Source organism: Elephas maximus, chromosome 23 (genome assembly GCF_024166365.1).
Source record: "Elephas maximus indicus isolate mEleMax1 chromosome 23, mEleMax1 primary haplotype, whole genome shotgun sequence".
In the NCBI taxonomy this organism is placed as follows: domain Eukaryota; kingdom Metazoa; phylum Chordata; class Mammalia; order Proboscidea; family Elephantidae; genus Elephas; species Elephas maximus.
This window is the reverse complement of record NC_064841.1, coordinates 16,778,136-16,803,338: the sequence shown is the minus strand read 5'-3', so window position 1 is coordinate 16,803,338 and position 25,203 is coordinate 16,778,136. Positions and strand designations below refer to the sequence as shown.

The window sequence follows — 25,203 nt, the reverse complement described above, 5'->3', positions numbered from 1 at the left end:
CATGCGTGGCCTTATTTTATTTTACTGTTCAGTAAGATAGTGAATACCAGTGAGTCCGTTGCTTTGGGTCAGCCTCTAGTAGACACTATCATCATTAGTCCATGCGTGGCCTTATTTTATTTTACTGTTCAGTAAGATAGTGAATACCAGTGAGTCCGTTGCTTTGGGTCAGCCTCTAGTAGACACTGTCATCATTAGTCCATGCGTGGCCTTATTTTATTTTACTGTTCAGTAAGATAGTGAATACCAGTGAGTCCGTTGCTTTGGGTCAGCCTCTAGTAGTCCACGTTAATGGTGCACCTCTCTCCAATAGTGGATGCGACGGAAGACTCAAAGAAGAATGAGCCTATATTTAAAGTTGCCCCATCAAAATGGGAAGCTGTAGATGAATCGGAATTGGAAGCACAGGGTGAGTGTAAAAGTATAATAAATATTGAGCGTCAGAAAATTAAGTGCTTATAAATTAAAGTTTTTCGTGTGTGTGTTTTCCTTTTATGTTTTATAAATGTTTGAACCTTAGCACCCAGTGTTAGCATATTTTGTGTCTGGTGGCTAAACTTCATTGTGGTTGCTGTTACAGTTTTCTTAAATCCTTTGGTGTGGAAGCTTACTTGAGTAATCAGAGAAATCACTAAAAACCTCTTAAGCCATTTCAGTAGAAAATGTAGAGTAGAGGGGTACCTATTTGGAAATCTACTTAAAGGTCAGTTTCAAAGAAACCAAGCTTTGACCCTCTCATAATGTGTGACTTACTAGATGCAGTTTAGACCAGCCTGCCTTTGATGACTTCCTTACTTGGACACATATCCTAGTGCTTATAACCTGTAGTTCTTAATATTTATGGGTTCTAATTAGATAAATCTTACCTGCCAGCACAGAAATGAGGATGACAATATTATTTGTCATTTTGTACGCTCGAATAAAATTATAGGTGTGAGGAAAGATTTATATTATTTAGCACATAGAAATGGCTGTTAAAAGAATAGGTAAATGTAGATAAAAACTTACGTAATACAAACTTTCAGTTCTGAAGCTGGGCTTCTACTGTGCTACTGCAAAATGCTAATTTACCTTATGGAATTACATCCTTTTTTTCCATCCATTCAGCTGTAACAACTTCTAAATGGGAATTATTTGACCAGCATGAAGAATCAGAAGAAGAAGAAAATCAAAAGTAAGAATCTAAGTTTCGAATATACTCAGCTCCTTGTGCATATACACTCTCTTTTTCATTAAGAGGTATGGTTGAAATAATGGTGAAGAGGAAAACTTGACTCTTAAAAAAACCTTGTAAGAGGATCATTTGTTTTTTAAGAGGATCATTTTTAGTTCCCGTTGTTTTCCCAGTGAATAAGGAGTTTTTGGTTTCTGGTCTTGACGCATCTAGTCTTGCCTTGCTTTCGCGTTTACTTTCTATGCTAGGTTATGCATTTTCACTTTGTAGTTGCTAATTGATCGACTGTATGTGTTTCAAATCTTTGTCATCAGATATTGTTTTGAGCTCTACAGAAAGTGATTTTTAAGATGTAAGTGGGAAGGTTTTCTTTTGGGTGTACATTACTTTAAAAAAAAATACTGTATTATGAATTAAGAATGAGTAAGAGAAAAAAATCTTCATAGAGAAATTATAATTTCGATTTTTGCTCTTTGGTGATTATCCCCAGAGTGTTTTTGCATTTGGCACTGAATATGATTTTAGGAATTCTTGCTCCCAAATTTTCCTGCAATGACCTTTAAAATCATTGCAAAGGAAGTTGATTTTTAAATAGGAAGAGAGATGACATCAAAAACACAGCCGAGCTCTTCACCACTGCACCACCAGGGCTCCAAGTGGGCATTAGTGGCATTTAAATTGTTAAGGAAATGTGGTCAACCAGCAGTTTGTGGAAACGCTATTTGATGGGATGAGGAAAACCTAGCAACAAACATGTCTTTCCAGAAATGGTGGTATGATTAGAACAAGTCAGCAATGATTATGACAGAATATTTACAAAATATAGATGTGGCTTGCTAATGGAAATAACTGTCTGAGGCTGTTGAGTCCAGGAATTGGAAACAGTTCAGTTTACTTTAAAGAGTGGGTTTTTTTTTTAACCATTTTAATGTCCATGAGCCTGTCATTAGTAACATCTCTCATCATTTTAGAGTTACTTCATTAAGAAGAGTTTATGTACTAATAAAATCATGATTATTTAATTTAGGGGGTAAGGAAGGGTAGAAAAACATTTACTTTTAAATTGTCATTGTAGAACTCAAAATGCTGTTCAATTGATTTTGTTTCTGGGTTTTTTTTTTTTGTTTTTTTTTTTTTTGCATAAATTTAATATTCCTGTTAACTTTGGAGTATCATTTTAGATGGATTTGAGTGTTTGACGTTGGGATGGTCATGGATTGATACAGTGAGGCATGGATCACTAGAAATATTTTTTTTTTTTAAGTTAGGAACTCCAAAGAAATCATACTGCTATAAAAATGACTTCATAAAGGTATAAAGGAAGGAATTTGAAATCAAACATGCGGATAGGTGATGGCCTGAATGGGAAAAGCATATCCGTTCTACTTTACACCATACAATTCAGTAATGATATTACCAGAAAAACAATCATTATTGTATTTATGTAAATTAATTCAAAAGTAGTTTTGTTTTGAATAAAATTAATGTGTTTCTGAACTTGCTACTTAAATCTAAAATGAAAGACAGAGTTCTTTTTTCACCTAGAACTTCCTAATTCTTGAAATTTTCTTACGCCTCGCTCCTACTCTCTGTTGGCTGGATTCAAATGCCTTTTTTTTTTTTTTTACTTAGAGCTGCTTGTTATGATTAGGAATTCTTGCCTTAATGGCAGAAATGTGATTTCTTTTTTTAAAAAAAAGCACTACTAACACTTTGGACAAAATGTTCAAGAAGCGATTTCATTTGTAATGAATTCTGTATGGATTTAGAGCCTCAAATTTCCAAGAAGAGAAAGAGCAATAAGATGTGATTCAAACCTAGAACTACTGGTAACAGTTAAAGCTAAAAGAGATTGCTCAGGCCTTTAAAAACTATAATAGGATTATGAAGTATATTTTTAAATTATCATGGTAGCGTAGCTCACTTAAAAAGTCTTAAATAATACAGCTAATGTTGGGTGTCCAGTCATCCAGACCTTTTCTGTGCATACGTAAGCACATATGTTTCTATTAAACATAAATGACTTAATATCATGTATGCTCTTCTGTTTGGGTGGGGATACTCTTCTGTGATCCACGGTTTTCACACAATTGTCGTAGGTATTGTTTCATGCCAGTCTATGTATTTATCTGCTCTGTATTCACCTATGGTTGAAAGCAGGCATTCAGATAAATATACAAGGATATTAACCAAGGAATATTTGAAATTGCCAAAAACAGAAACATTAACATTGGAAATATGTAAATAACAGGCTGGAATTACTTATTTCCACTATGTAGATACCACAATTTAATCAACAACTTCAGGTCCTTATTCCAAAGTAATTCTTCAGTAAATATCCCTACTTACATACACGGACATGAGTATGTGCATGCGTGTGTGTACACACACATACTTTAACTCTTTAAAAACATTTAAAACACTTGAAAAATTTTGTGTACTCTAAAAGAAGAAATACTTTGTTTTTAAGAACTAACCAAAAATTACATTTAAAAAATTTCTGACAAATGAATGAGAAATAGTAACTAAAAGGTTTATTTCCAAAAAGAATATGGCTTTTGTTTGTTTTATGATTGGTTTCGAAGTTTGTCATCCTTACCTGAGTGTTGTATTCAGTTGTAACTATATGTGGTATAAATGATTATGAGGCTCTGTGTATGAAGTATAAAACAGTTATCATCTGGAAAGAAATTTTTAACGGGAAATTGAAATGCTAGTAGCAAAGTCTTCTCTTAGTACCCATTTTATTCTAAATTGCTAGCACTTTTCTTTTTATCTGCCTAGCTTAAAAATTTTTCATGGAGAGTGTGTGTCTATTTACGAGATTTCTTTAAAATTGTTTAATTTTTATTTGGAGAGACTTTGGTTGTGTGGAACTATTTTTATAGAATTATGAATAATCTTTATACTAAAAGAACTCCTGCTTATGGTAGAATGTGTTTAGTATCTGAGTATCGACATCTAAGTGCTTAAAAAACTTACCAGGTTTAAATATTAAAGGGAAAAGGACATATTTTATAGTCTTTGCCAGTAATGTTAATGTTATAGTCAATATTATTGGTAAGGAATTTTGTTTATAAACATGCTTGTACTTACATGGATGTCTCATTTTGCCTGGGTTTCTTTGCCAATACTAGACACGCACAAAGCTCAGTTCCAGAACGCATAACTTTTTTTTTTTTTTTTAAGTCTTTTCATTCATTATGCTTCAAGAGCATTTTGTTAATTCTATTATACCACTGAGAAGCAGTTTGATACATAGTCACCTGCCTGCCTGTTGCCTCTAGAGTGCTTCTGGATGGCCAAGGGAATATTTTTCTTCTTGTATCCCAAGTGACTTTCACATGGCAGCCACTCCACTTTTCAATTTTGACTTGTCTGACCTAGAACCAATACAAGTACTGGTGCTAATATTTAAAATTTATACCTTGCTTTATGTCAGGGTTCATGTGCTAATCATATAAGGACTTTACTTGTGGCATTGATTGTTTTATTCTAACATAAGTGATTCAAATTTAAGACATCTAGCTGATAGGCTCTGCTGAAGGAATGGTAAACACTTGGCTTTTTAAGCATTAAGCTTCATGAAATCGTTCTGAACTGTGAAGTATGCAGAAATCATGGGCTTGATTACCCATTTCACTTCACTGCTGCAAGGGAAGCTGGTTACAGAACGAAAGGCGCAGAGATCACATTTGCGTAAAGCAGCGGTTGTATTGAAGCTCAAACCTTTTCTGGAGAAAACAGACATTTTTACAGAGTTGTTTATAAAGTAAGATTTGATCAAATATCTTACAGAATAAGTTAGTGATTAATTGTCCTCTGATGTTTGACTAACATTATTTAAGCTTTTAGGCAGTGAGAAACAAAACATTCAGGTTAAAAGATGTAACACCTCTTTTTGCTGCCTTGACATGGAGTGTATTGTGTTTATTCCCAAAGTCAAGAAGAGGAAAGTGAAGATGAAGATGACACTCAGAGTTCTAAATCTGAAGAACATCATTTGTACTCTAATCCAATTAAAGAAGAAATGACCGAGTCTAAGTTCTCTAAGTACTCTGAAATGAGTGAGGAAAAACGAGCTAAGCTTCGTGAAATTGAGGTTAGTAAACAGTGAAATTTAAGCTGCACCCCTGGCCTTTCTCTTCCTCCCCCAAGTTAGCCTCCTTCTTGGCATCACACCTTTGTACGTACTGTTTCCTCCCTCGGCCTGTTGCTGTTAGTTGCTGTTAGGCGATTCCGACTCCTGGCGATCCCGTGTGTACAGAGTAGAACTGCTCCATAGGGTTTTCAAGGCTGTAACCTTTCAGAAGGAGATCACCAGCCAGGCCTGTCTTCTGAGGCTCCTCTGGGTGGGTTCCAACAACGTATATAGTATGTATAATACATGTATAAAAACCCAAACCAAACCTGTTGCTGTTGAGTCAATTCCGACTTAGAACAACCCTGTAGGACAGAGTAGAACTGTCCCATAGGGTTTCCGAGGAGGAGCTGGTTCAAACTGCTGACCTTTTGGTTACCAGCTAAGCACTTAACCACTGCACCACCAGGGCTCCAAGATATATATATTTTTATATACATATATGTGCGTGTGTATATATTTTAAGCTGTTTTCTTCTCCAGATGTGTCCTATTAAAGGTGCCTATGTCTGAACACTTTTTAGCATGGGATTAATAAAAACCAAAGGATTCATGTTATAAAATGTTGACATTCTCCACGAAGCACTTAGAAAACATGCAGCTGTATGATACTGCAGTGTTGACTAGAAGCAAATTCTTAATTTTTCAGATTCCACTTAGAGCAGTAACTAACCTGGAGTTGTCTTTTTCTATTCTGTTATCCTCACTTCTTCCAACAGGGGTTGGAGGAGTGCAACAGTAGGCAGGGAGCCAGGCGCAGTGTCTTGTTTGTCGTGTTGTTTGGCAGGAAAAATCCCTTTGTGCCCTGGCTCCTGAAGAAGGAGTGGACAGTTGAGTGGGAAGGTGATGCCTGATTCATTGTCCCAGAGCAGCAGGGGGTTGGGTGGCTAAGCAGCCGTTGTGAGGACTGCTTCCTCTTGAGTTGGGACCTGAGACCACCCATTTACTGGGTGCTCTGAACTTGTTCTTGAACCTGAGTTAGACCTTATCAGCAGGAATTGTACCTAGGGATTTTATAATGATTTTTAAAAATGCTCCTTAGGAATGCCTCCTTTCCTCAAGTAACATTGAGATTTCTTGTTTGACTCTTGGACACTTAATTCTTACACTGATTTTCTACAAATACATTCTTAGAAGAGAGCTTGGTTGTTATGGGAGGCTTCACACAGTGGTGTACTCAAGCATTTAAATGTTTTTTCTCTCTTCACTCCCTCAGTCATATATCTTACTATCTTTTTAAATGTAACCATTAAAACAGGAGGAATCTCTAAGCAAAAAGGCAAAGACTTCGAGTTTTGGAAGAGGCGAGTGAGAACCTCAGAGCTCTGGTTGTAGAAGACAGCTGTAGAGTGAGACCTTAGACAGTGCAGCTCTGTGTTTGGTCCTACCTGGGCTGTGTTCAGAATGCTGCAGTTTTTTAAGCTGCTTATCCTCTCACCTTCTGCTGGCTGTCATATCTAGCTGATGGTATGTTTGCCTTTAGCAATCTAGCCTTTCTAATTTAGAGAACCAGATACCAACTCATTGTCATTGTGTTGAGAGAATAAGTAAGTTCTTAAGGGCATGCATGAGCCAGTTCATGGTTTTTGAGACATCTTAGGTAGCTGTGCGGAGAGTGTGTGGGCCCACACTGGATCATTCAATTCCTGCATAGTTGGGGTTGTGTGACAGGTGGCCTTCAGATAGGGGAGTTTTATGTTGAAGTTACATTTTTACTGAGTTCTGGTCAGTTACTACTTTGTATTTATGTTCTTCCTTTGTACACACTTGTTTTGAAGAAAAACGTTTTTTAAAAAGGGAGCAAAGCAGTGCTTAACTTGATTTTCTCTGGAAGTTGTAGTGATGACAGTACTTATTTTAAAATACCTTATTTTACAGCTCAAAGTTATGAAGTTTCAGGATGAGCTGGAATCTGGAAAAAGACCTAAAAAACCAGGCCAAAGCTTTCAGGAGCAAGTAGAACACTATAGAGATAAACTTCTTCAACGAGTAAGGAATAAGTATACTCAATAATAAGTATTTTCTAAAATTATTTGCTTGACTACCTAGAATGTTGGTATTTTTCCTCCAGGAAAAGTATATTGCAAATGATACCCTTTGATGTGTAAATGCTGAGTATTGGTATATAAGTAGCAGCATTTGAAATTTGGTGTTTTAAAAATACTTCCCTTTGGGAAAGGGATCTTACGATAGCAGCATACTATTTTATTCTCAACACTACCTGTGGACTAGAAGAGGAATCCTGCTAAGAGCATGTTTTCAGAAGTGGAAGACTACAGGAAGAGTCACGCTTGTGACACTGAGGCACCAGCAACCCTGAGAGGTGTCACAGAGACAGAGATGGAGTTGGGGTTTGGGAAGTTCGTTTGGGACTCCTTTCCCATTGTTGCCAAGGAAGGACAGCAAGTGGTAGAATACTTCATTGGTGACTGGGAACTTTTGAAGGACCTCATGTTATTCTCGTACACATAAAAATATGTAAGAATATGCAGAGAATTTTAGAACCAGGAGCCCCACATGATAATTGTTGAAGGGACTCAAGAATTTTGTTGGTACTGCTTTTACCTATGTAATGGCTGTCATTGCAAAGAAAATAATTAGGTTATATAGGAAGAGGAAAGAAATAGGGAAAAAGGTAGAAGAGAGCTTGCAGCCAGCAAGGAGCTGTTAATGGTGCAGAGTTGGTAATGGGGAACAGCAGGATGAAGTGATTTGGGGGCTGCGCCAACCTTCGGACACTGGCACCACTCCCTGGGGCATCCCTGGGCAAGTCACTGACTCCTGCTTTTTCTCAGATTAACCAGGGTTATATGCCCAAGCTTGCAGGCTTGTGAGTTAAAGTGTTTTAAAATATTTCAATGCATCCCACTTTGAAATGTGGCGTCTGGGGTCTTAAATGCTAACAAGCGGCCATCTAAGATGCATCAATTGGTCTCAACCCACCTGGAGCAAAGGAAAATGAAGAACACCAAGGCCACACGACAACTAAGAGCCCAAGAGACAGAAAGGGCCACATGAACCAGAGACCTACATCATCCTGAGACCAGAAGAACTAGTTGGTGCCCGGCCACAATCGATGACTGCCCTGACAGGGAGCACAGCAGAGGACTCCTGAGGGAGCAGGAGATCAGTGGGATACAGACCCCAAATTCTCATAAAAAGACCAAACTTAATGGTCTGACTGAGACTAGAGGAATCCCGGCGGCCATGGTCCCCAGACCTTCTGTTGGCACAGGACAGGAACCATCCCCGAAGACAACTCATCAGACATGAAAGGGACTGGTCAGCGGGTGGGAGAGAGACGCTGATGAAGAGTGAGCTAATTATATCAGGTGGACACTGGAGAGTGTGTTGGCAACTCTTGTCTGGAGGGGGGATGGGAAGATAGAGAGAGAGGGAAGCTGGCAAAATTGTCACGAAGAGACTGAAAGGGCTGACTCGAGGGGGAGAGCAAGTGGGAGTAGGGAGTGAGATGTATGTAAACTTATATGTGACAGACTAGATTTGTAAACGTTCACTTGAAGCTTAATAAAAGTTAATAAAAAAAAATATTTCAAGCATTTTAACTGCAGTATGCTTCCTATAAAACTATCAGTCAGGAAAGTAGATCCTATAGATCGTCAGAGGTAGTTCGTCTCCTTGGTATCAGCTTTTAAATGTGTAGCCTGTATGTTGTATTTGGAAAAAGGATAAATGAGATTTTTTTTAAAGATGCTACTTACCTGTACTGCATGGGGCCCTTTTGCCATCTGCGTGGAAGGCTGTACCTTGAGAGGTTCGCTCATCCTGGTGGTAGTAAGCTGAAAATGAGTATCGCCACTTTAGTCTCCTTGCTTACCGTAATTGTAGTTGTAAAAGGATGTGTTTTTTGAAAGTGTATGCCAGGGGTCAGCAGGCTGTTGTCTTCGGCTGATTTTGTAAATAAAGGTTTATTGGAACAAAGCCATACCCATCCCCTTCATTTATGTATTGTCTGTGGCAGCTTTTGCGCTATAGTGGTAGAGTTGAGTAGTAGTGACAGAGACCCTTTGTGGCCTGCAAAGCAGAAAATATTTACTACCTGGACCTTTACGCAAAAAACTTTGCTGACCTCTGATACAGGCTTTTTCCCCTTTTTAAAAATTAGAAGAGTCAGCTGTTGGATAGCTTTCTTGACACACACAGATAATAATAAAGCAGTTGCCTTCGAGCTGATCCTGGCACATGTGTGTCGGAGTAGAACTGAACAGGGTTTCCAATGGCTAATTTTTTGGAAGTAGGTCACCAGGCCTTTCTTCTGAGATACCTCTGGATGGACTTGATCCTCTAACCTCGCTGTTAGCGGCTGGATGCATTAACTGTTTGCACCACCCTGGGACTCCATATAGATTATAAAGAAATTAAATTCCTGTTAGTTAAGACCTGAATTGGCTTTGTGGTTAATTGCCTGTAGCTAGTCTTTTAAATATGCTATTATCAGCGGAAATCAGAATTTCAAGTCGGAAGTGGCAATTTGTAGCATCTGGGGATGAGCAAATGTGTTGTTTTCCTGGTTTATGTAATTTTACAGTCATGAAGTTAGTTTATATTTTTATAAATTAGGATTTTAAATTTCCAATGCAGTTGGTACTTACCTCTCATTAATACAATTTTCGGATAGAAGGTTATTGTGAATTTTAAGCCCATTTCCTTGGTAAGAGCTCTCTTTGAGTAAATCAGCTTGCCTTGACGTACAGCTAAAATCACACCTTACATAGCGCTATTAGCCTTTTCTGATTTTTTTGAGGGGGATGCTCTATAGGTAGTACTTAAAGTCTCTGGCTGTAGGGCTTGGGTGCAAATCTTGACTTCACCGTTTACTTGGTATGTGACCTGGGACATGGTACCTACCCTTCCTGAGCTTCATTTTTCATCTCTAAAATGAGAATAATAGTACTACTCCTAGGAGTGTTACAAAGGATTCTATGAAATGGTATATGGAAGGTTGTTTAGTGTGTTATTTGGCTTATGGTAGGCATTCCCAGAAAATGTTTACCCGCTGTCCCTGGTACCCCTATTATTATTCAGTAGAAGTAGAAGAAATGACTCGGTTTCCTGGAAAGGCAGACATATTTTTGAAAATGATATTGTACTTTAAGTAGTGATTTAAAAAAAAAAATAGTTCCCTGAAAGAGAAAATATTGTGAAATTAACACAGACTGATATGTTTTAAACAATTAAATATTCTTCCTTTAAAAAAAAACAGGAGAAAGAGAAGGAATTAGAAAGAGAACGAGAACGAGATAAGAAGGATAAAGAAAAATTGGAATCTCGATCCAAAGACAAGAAGGAAAAAGATGAATGTACTCCAACGAGGAAAGAAAGGTATGCATTTCTCATATTTAATGCGTGTACTGCTTTCAGGTTGTGGAATGGTGTATTATTTTGTGATACTTTTATCATTGATGCTGGCAAACTGGAAAAGTACTTTTCTATGATTAAAATGTTTGATTTTTGCCTGCAGGAGGCAGAATTAGCTGAGAAATGGTGCAGTTAGTTGGCTCTTGGCTTAATTAACTGGGGCATCATCCCTTCATGTCGCCCTAGTGGTGCCCTTAGGTTTGTTCTGTGTTAAGACTTCAGTTACGGTGTCAGGTAACAGACTTCAGACTTAAATAACAAAGCAGCTTGCTCCTTGTTGCGTCCACTATAAACATTTTGTCCAGTCTCTGTGTACTGTGGCTGCTACCTGTAAACCTCAATCTCTCAGTCTTGTCTTGAAAGGGGGGGTAGGCCATAGGGACTTACTTGGCACCTTACGTATTTATTGTAACCAGAAGTTTTTCTCTCAGTTTTTATTTCTTGTGTTCACAGTTCCTAAACCTGATTTAGTAAAGAAAATTGTTAACAGTTAACCCACCTGAGGTTTGCTAATAAAAACCAAGTGATTGCAAATAGAAAAATTCTAACTTAGTCACTGTATAAAAAAAAAAAAAAAAATAGTTACAAATAACATAGTTATACTAATTGGTTAAATAATAAACTTATCACTTTTTTGTCTTTTATTATTTTGACAAGACTTAAGATTTACAGAAAAGTTGCAAGAGTGGTACAAAAAATTCCGAGACACCCTTCAGCCAGATTTCCTAAATGTTAAAATAGTCTACTTTTGCTTTATTTTCTCCTTTCGCATACTCTTCCCCTGCTTCCTTCTCGCTGAACCATTAGTAACTTGCCAACATACATCCCTTTACCCCTATATACTTCAGTGGATATTTCCTAAAATAAGAAGGCCTCCTTCATAGCCACATTAAAAGTATCAAAACTGGGAAATTAACATTATCATACTACTATCTAATCCAGAGACTTTAATGAAATTTTGTTGGTTATTCTAGTGATGTCTTTTAGAGCAAAAGAAAATCCAGGTTAGTTGAATTCCATTGTTTTTTGATCAGCCCATCTTTAAGACTTGTTTTTGATACAAAGAGCTTTGAATGTAATTGGAAAGGAACATTAATAAGGTTAGTGAGAATAAATTCAGCATAAACTCGTAGGAATTAAAGCTAATTGAGTAGAAGAATGGAGAATGCCTGATCCTTTGCTCACTTCACAGCATTTGGGGGATTTGTTCCATAGGAAAAGGCGCCACAGCACATCCCCCAGCCCATCGCGAAGTAGCAGCGGTAGACGGGTGAAGTCGCCATCTCCAAAATCGGAGCGATCAGAGCGTTCAGAAAGATCTCATAAAGAGAGCTCACGGTCCAGGTCATCTCACAAAGATTCTCCTAGAGATGTTAGCAAAAAGGCCAAAAGGTAAAAATGCAAGTCATTTTTGTAATATTTCAAATGCCAGTTTCCTTGTTATTCTACAAGCTTTTAAAGATAGCTTGGTCGGCAGCCATTTTTTAAAGGACTTTAGAAAACCAAAGAGATAGACTTTCGTTTTATACTGTCTCTCCCTACAACACTCCCCCCAGTCTCTTTCATGACTAAGCACAAGAAGGCTTCCAACAAGTAAAAAGACCTGCCAGGAATTTTAAACATATCCAGTGTTTCATATATGGAACAGGGGTAGCTGCTTTAGTTTTCGTTCTATTCTTTAGTTTCCATAGAATATTCTTTGTTCCAAAACTGAAAGAAAAATACATTTTTTTTCCACAGCAATCTTGTTAGCAAGTTCATGGGCAGAGATTTGTGGAAGTAAATACCATAAATATCATCTCTTCAGTATGTAACATAGTATTTTATATACTTTTTCCCTTGTAGTTCCAGAAAAGCAGTTCAGAAATGTTATATATGTCTGGTGTTAAATAGAGGAATTTTCCTGAATGCTAAAATTGCTTTATATGCTAAAACTTTGTTATCGTAACCATTTTTAGTAAAATCCTTATAAAATAGATAATTTTCTCCGTTTCTAAATGACACTTGCTATTTACATGTTAATATGGATACATTTTTTTGAGGGGCTAATCTCTGTGAACAGCTCTTATAAGACTACGCTGCCTTAAATGATGCCCTTGAATGTTACTGCAGTAGTTGGTGCTTGTTTACCCTTAAGATAACAGGCTACAAAGCCACTGTGGTTTTTTTTTTTTAAATAGATTTTGTGAATGATCTTAAATGCCAGTTTTAAACTTTTGTAGATGAGAGGTTCAAACTTGGGAGTGTTACCAACCACCTGGGGAGCCTGTTAAAAATGCAAATCCCAGTTCCTTCCTCTAGAGATTTTAATTAGGTAGATCAGTGGTAAGGCTTGGAAATCTGTCTTTTTAAACAAGTGCTCTACTGATGACTGATGCAGTGCATAGTAAGTACAAGATCAGTCCTCTGTGTGCGCGCGCACTGCGTGTGTTTATGTGTGCACGATAGCAAAGTATAAACTTGAGAAATTTACACTCTTGTTTGTTTCAGTGACTTATTGTGCTCTGTTAAGGATCATTTTAGATAGTTGAAGACTAATCAGTTTTGATCATATGACTACTTTGATAAATTGTTTTTGTTTGCTTCCTTTTTCAGATCACCATCTGGTTCAAGGACACCTAAAAGGTCTAGGCGATCACGGTCTAGATCCCCTAAAAAATCAGGGAAGAAATCCAGATCCCAGTCCCGATCTCCACACAGGTCTCACAAAAAGTCAAAGAAAAACAAACACTGACATAGCGTTCACAGTTTTTAAGATGCTGTCACTTCTTGGAAATGCGATTTTGTTTTGTGCCTGAACAGTCTGTTTTTTAAAAAAAAAAAAACTCAAAGAGCATTCCTGGGGTTTTTTTGTTTGTTTGTTTATGAATGCATGTGTAAACTCATGAGTAACTGCATCTGTAGAATTGTCAATTGTTTTATATTGTACAAATTACTTTCGTTGTGGCTGTTTCTCAAGATAAAATTTTTATTGTGTTAATGAATTTCATCAGAAATGTGTATAATGGATCTGCTGGCAGTAGTAGTATTTTGTTTTAGGATGTTGTGACTTAGCAAAAAAATACAGATGTCTTCCCCCCCTTTTGTAGCTTTGAAAATTGGAATTAGATTTCAAATAAAATCTGAACAGAAAACTATAATGTTGTTTTTTTGCCCCACTGGTGACAGCAAGTCCCTGAAAGTTCTAAGTGAGTCTGCACTGCTGTTATGTTTCTTTCACTTAATGCACTTTACAGGCTCCAGTGTTCAAGTAGCTAACCTTCTGTGTTTAGATGGCTATCAGAACTAAAGAACCTGAGATTCCTGTTTGGTAGGTTTGCCAACCAATGTCTTCATTAAGATTCTCTTTGTTGGATAATACCAGTACCCAGAGATAAAAGACAGGTGGATATGGCATGGTGCTTTGTTAATGGAATGCCTGTCTAAAACATTTTTCTTTTTACAAATTAGGAGCAATATGATTTCAGTACACCCAGCCAATGTTCTGAGCAACTACTTATTTTTAGGGAAAAATCAAATGGCTATCTTTTGATTTTATCTTCTATCAGAAATGACATTTATTTATAAGAAATTTTCCAATAAGAGTTGGCCGTAGAGTCTTCTGTATGATAATTGCCTCTTTATAGACCTCTTAAGTTCTCTTTCAAACCCTGGTATCAGAATATTTCTACAGGCTTCTGTTTAAAACAGCTTAGTGTTTTAAAAGGATTTGGTTTTAGGCGTAACTTTAAAATTAAAAAACATAAAATAGTTGTCAGGAAATTGAACATCCATTTCCAGATGCAAAAGTTGCAAGGCAATTCAGAGTGCAAAAAGGTGATTTTAAACTGTTTGCCTATTTGAAATCTGTTATACAATAGGAATAAAATTACTGTGATATGAGGAATAAGAAAATTTGTGTAATGGTTATAATTTTCCTATAAGTATAATGTTATAAAGGGCTCTGTAGACTTGAACTGATACTACTATTTGTGAATTTTGCTTTTGGTTTTTTGTTTAGGCATTTAATTGTACAGTGTTTTTTTTTTTTTTCTGATAGAGAATGTAGAAAGCTATTTTCATAATGGATTGTTTTGGTTTAGGTTGATTTTTTTTAAAAATTTTGTCTAGTCACAAAATAAATACTTTACCCATGATTTAGAGAGTAGCTCTGTTAGCTGAGCACTAACTACTGTGTTAACTGAGTGTGCTCCTTCCAAACTAGGCAAACCCATAATAGTTTTGGAAATCAGCCAATCAGATTATTTTGCTTAATGGTTCTTATCAGCATGCAGTATTGCTTGAATAGTTATTCCCTTATCGTTCGTCCATTTTGTTAGGAAATGTTAATTCCTAAAAGTTGCTCAGAATAATTAAACGTGAACATTTGGTGCTGATTTTTAAAAACCTATAAATACAGCCATTTTATAAAGCAGCATGTTTTTCTCCTCGGTTCATCGCCTGGGAGAATGAAATTTTATATAATCTTCCTTTCCTTGCGAAAAATAGCAGTAGAGTTGCTGTTGATTTTGGCATTCTGTCATTCACTGTTGGAAACCCTGGTGGCATAGAGAAGTGCTATGGCTGCTCACCAAAAGGTCGGCAGTTCGAATCTGCCAGGTGCTCCGTGGAAACTATGGGGCAGTTCTACTCTGTCCTGTAGGGTCGCTATGAGTCGGAATCAACTTGATGGCAGTGGGTTTGGTTTTTGGGGGGAGGTCATTCGCTGTCATCTAGTATAGGCTTACAAACAATTGGTTAGGTAATGATTTTGCCATTCCAGTTTTACGGAATGCTTATTGCTCTCCCTTAAAAAATATCCTAGGGAAGCAGAAAATCTTCAGTCAGTTTTGGGTGCTTCTTTGTCATGTGTTTCTTCCTGGAATGGAATTTAGCACTTGTCTTTATCTGGCTCCAGATGAAACTATTACAGTTTGACAGTGAGTGAGACGGGCTTCCATTTATGGTGGGAGGATTGCTTAAGCCTGATAGAATGTATTTTCTGTGCAGTCTGTTAATGTATGTATTAGATCATATTGAATTTTTTCTTGAATTGCAAATGGTATTGGTAGATGGGTTATTTCCAATTTATGAGAAAATATCTCGATTAAGTCTGTTTATTTCGCCTTGGACTCAGTGAACGTTAAATGGGATCAGAAACTGGTGAATTGTGAAGGGGGGAGATAGTCTACCATATTTTTATAATAGCCTATTCAACTGTTTCCAATGTAAAGAACAGTCTTAAGTTACATAGTAGAATTCTAGAGGTTGACTAAAATGTTCATAGGCCCGACCTTCTAGTCAAGAGGAAGCACCCTGTTCTGGCTCTGTAATAAGCAGTTATTGTCCTCCCACAGCTACAGGGAAGAGGACATCCTCTTGTCTACTCTTCTTATAGAGGAGTATCTTGGGCTCTCTCCTTTCTAACCTAACATTAATACACAGGGGGTGTATTAATACCATTAAATAACAGGTTAATACTGTTCTTAACTCCTCTCCCTTCTGCAGGTGAGAGAAAGAAAATAAGTGGTAGTCAGTTTCTTGCCAAAGAAGCCCGCAGTTGAAGAGGATCATGCTTGTGAATCTTTTCTTTGGCATTGTTTTTCTTACTGCTAGTAAGTGAATGGGGATTTCTGGTCTGTAGCATGTGGAGATATTAGAGATTAAAGAACTAAAAAACAAAGATTCCTGACTCAAAAGGATGCTTTTATTTGGCTCAGAATGTTCTTGGCTTTTCTGCTTAAGTTTGCAGAAATTACTGTACACTGAGCTAATTTTTTTTTTTCATTGCCTACCATTCCTGTGGGCTTAACCTGAGACTTTTATTCCAATTAAAAAGAACTTACCAGAGAGGAAATACTTGCTTACGACTTCTGTTCCCCCCCGCCCCAAATTTTAAGATTCTTGAGCACTAGAAAACATTTGTAAGAAGTTCCAATCATGATCAAGTGTAGTTTTCTTAAAAAGTTCTCTACACATTTGCCTCCATGGTGGTGTACGTTCTGAAAAATTATATATCCATGATGGTAGTTTATCATTATTGTTGTTGTTATTAAAAATAAGAACAGAACTCTGTATTCCCACAGTGACTTAACCTGCTCTGATGACCACACAGTGCAGGGTCTTTAGTGGAGAAAGTTACTTTTAAAAATAAATGATACCGTTTTCCTAAGACTGTCCTATCAAGACATTTAAGAATTCAGAGCTTTTTGTTGTTTGTTTTCCTCTTCTAGTACATTTTAATGTAAAAGCCAGTTATAGAAAACTCAGTGCAGATGCTAGTGAAGATGTTAGTTTTAAGTTTAAAGGAACATGTGACCATTTGTAAAAACTCACACTTACAAAGTGTTCTCTTTGTATTTCACATGCATGTGTTGGAATAGATTTTAGGGGGTGTTTACTTCCTTACACTTTTCTCTTTAGTTTTGTTTTCAGCTTCCCAGGACTTAGATAATACACCAACGCAGATCCCAGGGGAAGTGTTACAATGATAGACTGCAAGGTGGGAACGTGCTGCTGTTCAGAGCGAGCCGAGTTCCGCTGGCGAAGATGCAGTGCCTCAGTGTTCATTCAGTGCCGCCTCGCGGAGCGTCACTGTAAATGGTTCTGTGTGTACTTGGTTATTTATATAGGTTTGTAGATCTATAGATAAAAGGCCCAAATTCATTTTCACATGTCTTTGTGCTTGGAGTATTTGTGTTTTATCCTTTTACTTCAACAGGCTCTTGTATATTATATATCTGATGATTTGAAATATCAGGAAAGACAGTTTTTCAGAAATGAGAATAATACAGTCAAAATCAGCTCGACTGAAATATCCTGTAGCAAGACAACTTCAGGTGAACCGATTCCAGGATTCACTTACTTTTGATGTAAGGGTTAAGTTTATTGTGAGCTGCTTTCCAGACCAGACTGTCACTTTATAGTTTTTCTACATAAAGATTATATAGCTGCAAACAAAGGTTGTGGAATTTCCCTTTTGTTGTTGTTTTTTGACTCTTAATTACTTTAATAAAAATACATTGTTTTCATAGCAAACTTAAGACTGTTCATGTAATTTTCTCTATATAGTAGCTTTTCTAATGCAAGCCTAATAAAGCACGTCTGGTTTTCAGGAGCTTTCTCCCAGGTGAGGTAAGCAATACGCCACCTTTATTGGTTGTGGCTAAAATGTTACTGCATTTCTCATGGGCTAGATGTTTAGCCTACAGTCAGATATGTTCATGATACATCATTCTGTTGATTAGGAAATTTTATTTCTTCATGAGCTCCCCCCCTTAAGAGTTATTTTGTTCTTTTTGTTTCATTGAGGAAAATTTCAAACATACAAAAGTAGAATAGTCAAACATCTATATAACCATCAACCTGCTTTAGCAAATATAAATTCATTAGTATGTATTTCTGAAAGGTTTGGTTTAAAACAACCATAATATCACGTTAGAAAATAATTGATTGGTTCCTTTTTAAAGCCCACTTTTTCTTTTAAGCATCTATTTCCCTGTAAAACTTGAAAAGGATTTTCTCAAATGGTACATTAACATTTTCTATTTCAAGAAAACTCCAGAAGAAAGCATGGAGTAGTACCAGGTGTCTGTGCCATCTACTCCACCATCTCATTAAAATCTTTACCATTTTTACCACTTACCAGGCTTGTCTTCACCTTAACGCTTATGTATGATGTCCTTTCCCGTGAACATGTCATAGCATGGGGTACAAAATAAGCTGAACACAAGCTATGAGATTTTGTAATTGTAGTGCTAATATTTTAATGACCATACTCAATTTTTTTTAGTTGTATTTATTGCCTGACACGAAATTAAAATTTTTTGGCAGTGTTTGTTTGGATTAGTTACTTTGCCACAATAGAAAGGGGAAAAAAAAAACCTTTGTTCTAATTTTTTATTTTTCCCTATTCTCAGAAAACAGAGCATCAAACCATTTTTGAATACAGAACTTTTTTAAAATGAGACATAGCATGGCACAGTGGTTGAGGAAGAGAACAAGCATGGGCTTTGGAGTTACATTTGGATTTGAACTCCAGGCCTTGTAGCTGTGGTATTTCAGAATCTTATTTCCTCTCCTGTAAAATGGGGATAATATTACCTTGCATAGTTATTGTAAGGATGAAGTCACATGTAAATCACCAACACATGGTTGTCATACCAAACCCGCTTCCATCGAGTCAATTCCTACTCCTAGCGACCCTATAGGACAGAGTAGAACTGCCCCATAGGGTTTCCAAGGAGCGCCTAGTGAATTCAAACTGCTGACCTGTTGGTTAGCAGCCATAGCTGTTAACCACTGCACCGCCAGGGTTTCCAGTTGTCATACAATGGTATTTAAAATGAAACATTGATTCAACATTCCTGAAAACTAATAAGGTGAACATCTTATAACTAGAACAGTAGAGTGACACCACAATTCCATAGCCCCAGGGCCTTCAAAAGATAGATTTTAATACGTACTCAGTTTGTATTTGGTTTAACAGATTGTTATAAATTTATACTTGCAGATTCATTAGCACGTTTATTGCACAATTAATACAACTTTATAATACGCTATCCCAATCTTAAAGATGATACTTAATTTCCTTTGAGAAAAACATTTTTATTAAGTAGATTTTAAAAAATATTTTTCTTTAGTTGTCGTTTTTTAGTAGATTTCACTAACCAGAGTTTCTGAAAGGAAGCTCATAAAAGAAAATCTAAATGTAATGCAACTGAAATAGGGTATATGCGGAAAGAGACTGGAGAATAGAGTGAAATATAATGAAGCACACTGGATTCTTTGTCCAAGGTCAAAGTAAAAAAAAAATCCTATCCAAATTACCAGAGCTGAGCAGCAAGATGCAATTTTCGCAGAATGAGTGGTCTGAGAACAGTATCCTGAGAGGAGAAGACTAAAAGCAGGGTTAGTAATTTGAGTGTAATTGAACTCTAGTGTTTTGTGTATGTTTGCAAGTTATTGTTTGTATTTTCAGGTTATGCAGGAGTAAGAAATGTCTCCTAAAACTACAGTAATTTAGTTTAATGTAGAGAGCTGAAACTACATAGAATTTGAAAAGGAAATTACACTTTAAATTCTACTCAGAAATAATAGCTTTGTAGTAATGTCCTCAGGACATTTGTAAAGCTCTTTGGAGTTCTCACAGCTGCGCAAACATGAACCTGGAAGAGCAAAACTCTGATTAAAAACGCTGTTTGGCCCGCCATGTAGCTGAAACATTGGAATAGAAAAGAATAAACACCTCACTGTAGATTGGCCACCTTAACAGCTAAATATTCCTATTGCGTGGCGTGGTATTAGATGATTTTTCTTGTTTCAGCGTATTTTGTTTTATTGCGTTGTGCAGTAGCTATTGGGTGTGAGCAGTTATTAAGAGCATTTAGGAAATGTTTTTCAGATGGCTTTTGACCATTCTAACGTTTTAATAAAGAATCTGTCAAATCTTTCACTTCTGGGAAAGTAAACAGTTCAAGCCTACTATAGGTCTCTTTCACATGGGGTATATGGCAAGGTATCAAAAACCAAAGGATGCTCTGAGTACATATTTTATCTTTATACACTTCAATTGCAATAACATTTAGCTAATGTAAATTTAAATGCTGTAAATTTCAATATCACGTATTACATGTAGCTTACATATTTCGTAGGACTAAAAAACCCAAACCACACCTGTTGCCGTCGAGTTGGTTCCGACTCATAGTGACCCCATACGACAGAGTAGAACTGCCCCATAGTGTTTCCAAGGAGTGCCTGGTAGATTTGAACTGGCACCTACTTGGTTAGCAGCCGAGCTCTCTACTTACCCTGAACTCTCCCTAATATAGCCTATCTTATTTTTTGTGTTTTTGGTATTTAAGAACGTGTATTTTCTAGAAAAATCTACAACTCTGCCACATATTGTGTATGTGTAAGTGCCACAAAGCAGAAATAACACTTGTCAAATATTTCTCAAGAGACATCAACATCTAAAAATACCGGTTTAATTCTCAATTGATGCGGTGAATGTACCCTTAATTCAAGATTTAAATAGCAGGCGTATGTTAGGGAATGCTTTTAAGCAGGGAATGATCTTTTTACTTGTTCTCATGACTGACAAAATTTCCAAACCTCCCTGATATTTGTTTGGGTATGTTTTGTAACAAGGCCTAGTATATTCTTTATTTTGTATATATTTTGTTGTAAAACCATCACCAACAGTATACGAAGAACGAAGGAAGTGTTTGATGCTAAGATAAAGAATTATTCTGCCTAATGTCTATTTTAGAGCTTATACCATTTATGATAAATTGCAGATTTCAACTATCTAGACTTGTTTAGCAAATTTCTAGAACAGTGTATCTTATAATACTCTTCATGATTAACAATCATGACATGAGTACTGATACTATTCTGCTTAGTGAAGAATTGGGATGACTCTCATGTGCCATAGCTATTGTAATGGAATTGAAAGTACTTAGCTACACACATCACCATCTCATATTTTTCCTTGTACCTTGTATGTCCTTATATAACTTGGATTGGTAGGGGAAAAAGCCTTCAAGCTAGTCCTTTGAGCTCTTTATGTATTTTGTGTGGAATGTGTTTTGTATAGATGAATTTCTGACCCTGATCATCTTTGATAATTTATCTAGATTAGCTGCTACAGGGCTCAATGAGACAAAGATCCAAGGCCTTCTGAGCCCATTTCCTCCTCAGCAGCATGAGTTGCCGTCTACAGGGTTCATCTACTATGCACCCCAGAATTAGCTACATCTGGCCTCTCTTAAACAGAAATCCAACCAATAGATGGTCAAGACATAGCACTCTTGCTGCTCTTGGACTGGTATATGTGGAAATCACAGATTTTATAGAATGCATAAGCATTCTTTTATATCTTCAAGTCACTCCCACCTATTGCAGTATACCCTAGAAGTATAGGGTATTAATATATGTTACTTGGAAAAAGGAGTTCTGGGGTCAATAAACTGGAAAAAACTAGCCTAATTATAGCAGTATTTCTCAGAATCTTTAATATGTATTACATTGCCTTCAGAGCCCTGGTGACACAGTGGTTAAGAGCTTGGCTGCTAACCAAAAAAGGTTGGTGGTTAAATCCACCAGCTGCTCCTTAGAAACCCTATGGGGCAGTTATACTCTGTCCTATAGGGTCGCTATGAGTGGGAATTGACGGCAACAGGTTTGGGGTTTTTTGTTTTTTTTTTTGGTTGCCTTTGAATTATGGCGTTGGTGATGAATATTGAATATACTATGGAGTGCCAGAAGAACAAACCTATCTTGGAAGAAGTACAGCCAGAATGCTCCTTAGAAACAAGGATGGCGAGACTTCATCTCACTTGGAGATGTTATCAGGAGGGACCAGTCCCTGGAGAAGGACATCATGCTTGGTAGAGGATCAGCGAAGAAGAGGAAAACCCTCAAGGAGGTGGATTGACACAGTGGCTGCAACAATGGGATGAAGCGTAACAAAGGTTGTGAGAATGGTGCAGGACCGGGCAGTGTTTTGTTCTGTTGTACATAAGGTTGTTTGAGTCGGAACCGACTCGACGGCACCTAACAACAAGAAGACCATGTTTCCCCAAGCGGGAGGCATCGTGTCATATTTCCCAAATTTACCTGATCTTAGAGGGCTGAAGTTCCACTGGGCATGCCTTGAGAAACATTTCGTAACTGTGATCCGGCATCTTGAATGTTTAGTGTCCGATTATCTACTTAATGGGTTGGTTAGGTGTGTCATGGCCCTTTGGTACAAACAACAGATGCCACCTCTAATCAAAAGGGAATTAAGTGGAAGCCTATGGATGCTCAGAGAATTGACTGGAGTTGGATAGCCAGGTGCGGGAATCAGCAGGACAGGAGGCAGCAGCAGGCTGAGGAAACTGAAACCACAGTGGGGGGCTACGGCCTGAGCAGTGAGGCCAGGCCTCCACCAGGAAGGAATGCAGCTCCAACCTCTTTCTGCCTCTGTCCTGAAGGTTCAGATTCCAGGAAGGGAGCGCCTGATGGATCTGGCTTTCCATGTTACAAACTTGGAGAAAGTATAACTTTAATGACTGCGTACTATTTCATTCAGTGCAACATACTGTAGCTTACTTTGCTAATAAGCTCCTGTTGTTAGAAATGGGCTGTGTCCACTTTTTTCTATTATATCTAATGCTGTGATGAACATCCCTATGCATAAAGCTTGTTTTCATCATCATTATTTTTAAATTGGGTTATTCTCAGAAATGGAATTATTGGGTTAAAGGGTATAAACATGTTAAAGTTCATGTGATGCATGTCATCAATTTTTTAATCCAAAAATGTACCGTTTTAGACTTGCTCTAACAGGGAATGAGTATTTCACCACACCTTATATCCACCAGCCGCTCCTTGGAAACCCTATGGGGCAGTTCTACTCTGTAGAGTCACTATGAATTGGAATTGATGGCAACAGAATTGCCAGCAGTGGGAATTTGTGGCATACTATTTCAAAAAGTAATTCAAATTGAATGAAATTATTTGCTCCCAGCTGGAGAGATTTCTGAAATCTGTAAAACAGGTTTTGGCAGGATATATAGATGAGTGAAGTAATTGGTCTAGTCATCTGAAGAAATTTGTGGGTCTAAACCAATCCCACCTGCAAAAGCCATACTGAGTGGCAGCCATGTCCCTAGATTCACACTGATTTCCTCTGACAGCTGAGGCAAAAAGCCAAAGACTCCCAATATGAATCAATTGTAACTGAGTTTTTTTTTTTTTAAATCACTATTTTATATTTGGAAAAATTGTATAACAAACCTAAACGTAAGTCTTTGGGTGACTTCAGCTGTTTTCAATATTTTATGTGTAATTTTGCCAAGTTATTTTTTCGTGTGTGTGTGTGTATGAGTGTTGGTGTGTGTGGTGGGGTAGGTGTTGGGGGATATAGAAAGGAATACATTTCTGACAAATGATAAAACACCAAGCAGTGCAATGTCCTATTTTCTAGACAAAGGAACATTTTGGTGGGTTTCCATTTTTCTACTATATACTGGTATGTAGTTAGAGGAAACCTTGTTCTTTTCCTGAATGATTTCTTGAGATGGAATGCTGCCAATCCTCCTATTTGATTAACCTGAGGAGTAGCAATGTTGAATGTCAAAATGTGGTGTGGGGTGACCTACACCTCCCCTCAGCTTCCTACCGTCATCATAATGAGGCACACCCAGCTTCCGGGCCAGGGAGGAGCCAGTGCATTTGGTCTGGGTTTGCCCCTCTTCCCATAGGAGTCAGGCTGGGAGTGAACCTCCCTTAAGCCTTTACCCCAATCACAAGGGTCAAGAAGGTCCTCATATTAAGCAGTGGTCAGGAGAAAAACCACAGACCCATAACCTTCCCTCCTTCCCTTCCCTCTCACAACCTCACCTACCACCATTTTCTTAGAATTCACCGTGACCGAATTCACCAAGCCCTTTATCCCAGGTCTTGTCAGTTATCATAAGAAGCCCCAGATTCCCAGGTCATCCTTCACCTCCAACATTCTAATATCCCTAGGACTGAATATCCCCTATTCTGTTTCCTTCTTCAACCCCGTGCGCAAATCAAATCTTCAGAACTCACAGTCCAACATGAGCAAAATTCACCATACGTGCAACCTTTTTTTCTGAATATTCCTATTTCTGTTGTAATGGAAACCTGACCCTGCCCTGAAGACATTGCTTCCTCTGTGGCCTTCACGAGAAGTGGTTTTTCCTCCCCCCCCCCCCCCAGAATTCTAGTTCCAGTGGGCTTGGTGGTGGGGTAGGTGTCTTCTCATTGCAACTTTCAGGCCATTGTTCCCTCTACTTACCTCTACCTCACAAGCGCACATCTTCAGGTTTTATCATCCATTATCCTTCGTTGTTGTTGCCAATTTCCATTGTTGATCATCTACGTTACTGTTGTCAGATGATTCCCCCTCATTTCACTTGGCCACTGCCGTGTGTTCCTACAGTATCTCTGTTTCTACTTTTTGTGATTTCAATATTCACATAATCCTTCTGACACTCTGGCCGCAGTTCTTTGCACTGCTCTTTTCCATGATCTTGCCGTCCATCCAGCCTCTACCACTCACTTCCATGACATGACCCAGACTTGTTGTTACCATCAACTAGAAGCCTTCCAAAATCTTGATGTCATGCCTCCAACTCCCTTACTGCTACTTTCCACCTTTCCAACTCTCTTCTTTAGCATTCCAGTTCCAACAATACTTTGACCCACCAGGACATCCAGTCCATTGATCTTACCTTCATATCTTATTCTCTGATATCCTCTTGTCTTAGTTATCTAGTGCCACTCTAACAGAAATACCACAAGTGGATGGATTTAACAAAGAGAAATTTATTCTCTCACGGTCTAGGAGGCTAGAAATCGGTATTCAGGGTTCCAGCTCCAGGGGAAGGTTCTCTGTCCCCGTCGGCTCTGGGGGAAGGTACTTGTCATCAACCTTCCCTTGATCTAGGAGCTTCTCAGCGCAGGAACCCTGGGTCCAGAGGACAGGCTTTGCTTGTGGCGCTGCTTTCTTGGTG

At 37.7% G+C, this 25,203-nt stretch overlaps 1 protein-coding gene across 3 annotated transcripts in view; it reads left to right on the top strand.

Moving 5' to 3' along the window:
• The window catches only part of U2SURP (U2 snRNP associated SURP domain containing), a 50,022-nt gene extending 32,292 nt beyond the window's left edge, over positions 1 to 17,730 (top strand). For 2 of the 3 annotated variants that reach the window (XM_049867224.1, XM_049867223.1), the window contains exons 22-28: positions 314 to 409; positions 1,108 to 1,174; positions 5,117 to 5,276; positions 7,193 to 7,303; positions 10,539 to 10,657; positions 11,909 to 12,085; positions 13,289 to 17,719. In XM_049867224.1, the coding sequence (XP_049723181.1) occupies positions 314 to 409; positions 1,108 to 1,174; positions 5,117 to 5,276; positions 7,193 to 7,303; positions 10,539 to 10,657; positions 11,909 to 12,085; positions 13,289 to 13,427 (869 nt within the window). In that variant the 3' untranslated portion in view covers positions 13,428 to 17,719. Of the gene's footprint in view, positions 1 to 313; positions 410 to 1,107; positions 1,175 to 5,116; positions 5,277 to 7,192; positions 7,304 to 10,538; positions 10,658 to 11,908; positions 12,086 to 13,288 lie in introns of all 3 variants that reach the window. The other variant, XM_049867225.1, reaches the window with a different exon arrangement.
• Positions 17,731 to 25,203: the final 7,473 nt, after the last annotated feature.